At 33.5% G+C, this 6162-nt stretch overlaps 1 protein-coding gene across 2 annotated transcripts in view; it reads right to left on the reverse strand.

The window, feature by feature from the left end:
* Positions 1-6162, reverse strand: part of LOC106879386 (uncharacterized) — a 45954-nt gene that overhangs the window by 21552 nt on the left and 18240 nt on the right. For both annotated transcript variants that reach the window (XM_052965554.1, XM_052965553.1), the window contains exon 4: positions 1646-1805. In XM_052965554.1, the coding sequence (XP_052821514.1) occupies positions 1646-1805 (160 nt within the window). The remainder of the gene's footprint in view (positions 1-1645; positions 1806-6162) is intronic.

Genomic DNA, 6162 nt, shown 5'->3' on the forward strand with positions numbered 1-6162 from the left:
ATATATATATATATATATATATATATATATATAGTGAGAGAGCAGAAGCAAGAGAGAGAGATGGAGTGAACAACCAATTTTGAGGAAATACACACACACACATATATATTTCTATATTGGCTTATAAAAATTTTCCTTGCTTTTAAATCCCTCAATGCTTTCAATTAATTACCATTACATCTCATAGCATTTTAGAGTTTTCTTTGCAAAGGTGCAGAAGCACGAAGTTCGTGTCAAAATATATGAATAAGACACATATTTAAGAGATTCAACGTACATGAATTTTATTATATTCCACAAATTAAAAGTACTTATTTAGTAAGGAATTTTTTTTCAAATGTCACTGAGCAATAAATTATAGTTTGTAATTTTATCTTACTGATGTGGTGGACAGTTTTTCAAAATAGCCTGAAGTGCATAAGTGTAAAAAGCGAACATCTGAAGTTACATTAAGTTTTTTACATGAATTGTTTGCCAGATATGGTATTACTGATACCATTGTATCTGATAATGGAACTCAATTTACTTCAGACAAGTTCAAATAATTTTGTAAAATGTTCATTATTAAACATGTGACCACTCTGCTGTCTCATCCGAGGTAAAATGGACAAGCAGACTATTTTGTTGATACTTTTAAGAGAGTCTTAAAAAAGGTGAACAATGAAGTAATGGACAACCTTGCACTTCAACAATTTCTAAGAGTGTACCGAATAACACCTAATCTGAATACGCTGCCTGGAATGTCACCTGCAGAATTGATGTTTGCTAGAAAGATCAGATTCATCTTTGATAAGCTGATACTGAGTGAAAATAGAAAAAAAGCAAACAACAACTATACTTCAAAATTCTTCCAGTTAGGTGACAAAGCTGTTTTTAAAACCTATAGATGTGGTAAAGAAAGCTGGTAGGACAGTAATTATTAAACAGATTGGAAGAATGTTATTCCTGGTAAAAGGAAAAAATGTTGAACATAAAAGACATATAAACCAACTTAAAAAAAGATTCACAGAAGAAACAGTCATGAGAGATGAAATTCCCATGGAAGTATTGTATGACACATTTGAGGTGCCAACACCCAAACAAATTGAAACTACATGTTCAAGCACCAAAGAAAGAAGAATGGAAACACTGGAATTAAGCCCTAAGTGTAAGAGATATTAAAACTCTAAATGGAATTTAATTCCCCAAAAGGGAAGAAGTTGTGGGAGGCTAACTCTCAAAAGGGGAGATGTTGTGGCAGGATTCCTACCAACCCCATGTGACTAAAAGTGAACTGACACATTTCAATAATATAAAGAATTGTTGAGTTGACAGGAGCAATTGATTAGGAGCAACTGATTGTGAACAGTTAAGAGAGTGTTGAGCCTCATGTAACAGTGATTGTAGTGCATCATGTGAATACTTTCTTTCTCCCCACTTTGTTAAATTATTTATCCAACACCACAATATGGAACTTACTAATGTCAACAAGTACAATAATTATACAAGTTAATAATTATGGTAGTGAGTATACTGATATAAGTAGTCCATGAACAAAGCTGGTCTAAATTTAATAGAAAAATTTCAATAAATGGATAGTAAAACAAAACATTTTAATAAATAAACAAGAAGTTTTTTAAAAGAATTATTTGAAGTCTAATTTTACCTGTGTTCTTCCCCACAGTGGGTGCCTGACAATGTTGATGACTGGACTAAAACAACTCATCCCGGTGTGTGTACCCATCTGATGTCTCCGCATGTAATCAATATGTTTGGCACGCACTTCACTGCCAACAGCTTCAGCAACATCGTAGAGCAAATGAGTGCTACAATGACAGAGATAGCAGAAAAAGAAATAGCAGAAAAACTTGATGACAAAATCATGTTAAAAGGTGAAATCAAAGAAATAGAGAAACTTGTAGGGTTCACTGAGTGTAACAACATATTAGTTTTTGTTGTTTCAAATAAACCTTGTCTGAGCAAACCTATAATCGAAAGCATTCTAGTTACAGCCATCCTAATTTTTCAGTAGTATCTACAACTACGTAATCTAATGTGTTTTTCAGTGCTTATGACAAAGGGGTGATATATGAAGGAAAGTCTGCAGTAACTTTGAGTAAGCTAAGTAACCACCAAGAAGAACCTTTTTGAAAATAGAAGTGTTATCATATATAAAAGAACTATTATTTTTCTACACTTCTCTGTTAGTTGTGTTATTGTTGTTGTTATCATTGTTTCGACTCAGGTCAACGCTGATCAAAAGGACCAATAACATGTATCTAGTATTCTATTATCTGATGAGCTTTTTCTTTTTTTTAAGACAGGAAGATGTGATTTGAGGGAGATTTGGCTACTATTTCTAACAAGTCGATTGACCATATAGGGCAGAGTATAATAGCAAGAGTGAAAATGCAGGTTTAACCTTTTAGCATTAAAACCAGCCGTATCTGGCCAAAGTATTCTGCCTGTTTTACATTCAAAATGTTCATAGCCAGCCTCTCTAATCTACTCTACAATATCATACTAAAAATAAACAATCACATCATCAGAATCTCAAAGCCACAAGATAATGCATGATTATTTCAAAACAATGTGAATAAATAAGCATCAAATTTGACAGAGTAATCTGAATGCTAAAGGGTTAAGAAGGTCCTTTAATGAGGCCAAGGACATGACAACTTCCCTAGTGTTAGTGCTATGTAAAGTGGTTGATGTTAGAAAGGACGGCCAGTCAAAGAATTAGAAACCATGCCAAAATAGAAGATACAAATGAAACATGGTCCACCAACTAATGTTCCTCCTAAACTGTGTGCTTGAGCATGCACACATGTTTTACAACTAGCACACAAGGTTTTCAAAATAAATAAGTCTTTTTTTGTCTCTTTGAAACAATTAATCATATTTTATTTTTTATCTTTTACTTGTTTCACTCATTAGACCGCAGCCATGCTGGAGTACCACCTGGTACTCATTCTATCGATTTACTTTGTCAAATCACTAAGTTATAGGGATGTAAACACACCAGCACCAGTTGTCAAGCAGTGGTGGGGGACAAACAGATACACACACACACACACACACAGTTCAAATATACAGAAAACAAAAGGTGAAGACAGGTGTAGGAACAACAAGCAGGTGTATTAGTTTAATGCTCAGGAAAAATGGAAAAGTTTTTACATTTCGAGCCTATGCTCTTCAACAGACAGGATTAAGAGGAAAAAAAGGAGAGAGAGTGAAAAACATGGAGAGAGAGAAAAAAAATGTGGTGGGATTAACAGTTCAACATATATACAAATATAGGACTGGCTTCTTTCAGATTCCATCTATCAAATCCACTCACAAGGTAGGAGACACTTGCCCAAGGTGTCACACAATGGCACTGAACCCCAGACCATGTAGTTGGGAAGCAAGCTTCATACCACACAGCCACGCCTTCTAAACAGAAATTGAATGAAACTGACAATCTATCCAACTCATGCCACATTGAAAAATGGACATAAAATAACAATGAAGACGATAAGAAGCTTTGAGGAGATTCATCTGTACTAGGTACTTCAATTTTACAAAATTACAGTTATGTAATTTGTATTAAATTATTATTGGGATGTAGAAAAACTTTCCTGTTTGTGAAGGGATTCCCCACTCCCAGTTTTCATACCCCTTCATCATCTAAACCATTGCAATTCTTTTGTATATTCAGCTATAGTCAAAGAATATCTTATTGTGAATAAAATAGTAATTTTTCAGACTATTAATCTCATCTTTCTAGATGAAAATCACCATCATCATTATTTAAGGTCCACATTTCCATGTTTGCATGAATCACATAGAATTTGTTCTTTCATCTTCACTATGTTTCAACTGGTTTGATTTCAAGTCTTCATCAGGTTATGTAGATAGCATCAGACTGGATTCAAACTAGAACCATTTATTTGTAAACTAATTCTCTTATCTAGTAAACAGTTGACACACAAATTCTTTTATAGACGCATATGGTTAATAATCCAAAAACAATAATCTTATTAACCCTTTGGACTTGCCAACTCAAAGTTCTAGAAGCAATGATTTTTTTACTATGTCCTGCCAGTCTAGATTCCATTCTGCCACGTTTCTGATCACTGTTGTTATTTACATGCACACCTGGTAGAAGGTTCACGGTTCAAAGGATTAAGAACAACTTAGACATTTAGCTAGTTTATTATGGAGATAACAAAATTCATTGAACTGTTAAAATTCTTCTTTTAGATTATAAAATACAATAAAAATTTGGAAAGCTTTTGAGAAATACTTACAATAACTATGTAAAATGTGAGAAGATAATTCTTATTAATTTAACAAATGTTTTTTTCTCACTAAGTCACAGATAGTAGAAGCAACAGAGTTAACCTTTAAGCTAAAGTGTCAACAGTTCGTATCTAATCCCCAGTATTGTCCCAAGAATGTCTTTAAACAATCACATGCTCTACTAGAAATAGTAGCCAAGTTTTCGTCAAACAACACAAAATTTCTCTTAAAAAGACAGGGTGGTCATATATGAAATACATTCTGTCATAGATCTGCTGAATTGGAGTTAACATGGGACTAAACAATAACAGCTCATTAATACAACTCATTAACTCAATCTGACTAGCTCACCATTGTAAGCAGCTGCAGTAACATACAACCTATTTCTAATAATAGCTGAAGGCCACAAACTTTACAGGAAAGATATAGTCAATTAAATTGCAACTAGTACTTAATTAGCACAAAGATACAAGGTAGATTTAACTAAGGCAGTATTCAAGCAATACTTCTTTATAATTACAATTAAACCTTGGGAGAGGCATTATGCCAGTAATAAACACATGCACTGGTTCAGTCCTTTATTAATTTATAAACAGTATATAGTTTTTTGTTAAATAATTTCATTGCACTCTTGCAATCTCTTCAGTAACTTGTCTCTCCACTTCCATTTATTTTGAATGTATGATTTGGCATTGTTTTGAATTTATAATTAATTTACAATTAATTTACAAGTGTCTCATTAGCTTTCAGTTCTGAGTTCAAGTCCTTCAAGAAATGGAGAAAGATAGGCTCCACTAAGCTGACTTGGCTTCTGAATATTACATGAAGAAAAACATTTTTAAATGCAAATAGATTATCAGATATACAGCAACAACTACTTTAATACATAATGAAACAAGTGCCAATACACTGAATGTGGAAAGCAATAAAACTTCAGTTAGTGACGGCTATATCTGTAGTGAGGAAAAGCAAACATTGTCGAACAGGGAACTCCTTCAATCCTGGCGGATCATAGGTTTCTACAGCTGGAAAGTTCTCCTCTAAGATGCAGACCTGGGAAAGGTTTTCCCAGTGTTAACACAGCTTGGCACCGGTGCCATCAAAAGCATTACCATCAGAATACAAAGAACCAGAAAAGATACTGTAGGACAATTTATCTAAAATTTTAACAATTCTTGCCAATCGATGCCTCTGCCTCCTTGAACAGACAAAAAACAAAACTGACCTAAGTTGAATTCGAACTCAGTGTACTGAGTCGGAACAAATACAGCAAAACATTTTATCCTAAACTCTAATGACCCAGCTATTTCACTGCTTACGATCATAGTTCAAATACCGCCAAGATTAGCTTTACTTTTCATCTTTCATGGATCAGTAAAATAAAATACCTAGTTGAGTGCTGAGGTCAATGTGACTGCCTATACCTCCCTAAACTTTTGAGGCCTTGCACCTCTTATAAAAATCAATATTTATTGTAATTCCTCTGTTGGCAATTGCAAATAGTGGAGATAACACTGATTATGTAGAGCCTAATCTATATTTTGTTTTTCATCTCTTAAAAGAACTAAAAAAAAGAGAACCAATAAATTGTTGCCATGAACCAATCTTAACCACTTCGGCGTCTCTTTGAGTTCATACGTCCCACAGGATATTTTGTTTACACACACAAAAACAATATTGTTTGTTATATTTTTTAATTGAGTAACATAAGTCCACCTAACCCTGAGTAAAGCTGTCCTAAAAATAGTTATATTGGTAGTGATAAACAACAAAGAGGATAAAGTTCTTTGGATAATAAACTGATATGACACTAATGCTTCTATACAAAAATACTAACTTCAAATATGAACATCTACAAACACACGCACATAGATAAATGTATACAAACGTACATACAAA

The sequence above is a fragment of the Octopus bimaculoides genome, chromosome 2 (genome assembly GCF_001194135.2).
Source record: "Octopus bimaculoides isolate UCB-OBI-ISO-001 chromosome 2, ASM119413v2, whole genome shotgun sequence".
Classification (NCBI taxonomy): domain Eukaryota; kingdom Metazoa; phylum Mollusca; class Cephalopoda; order Octopoda; family Octopodidae; genus Octopus; species Octopus bimaculoides.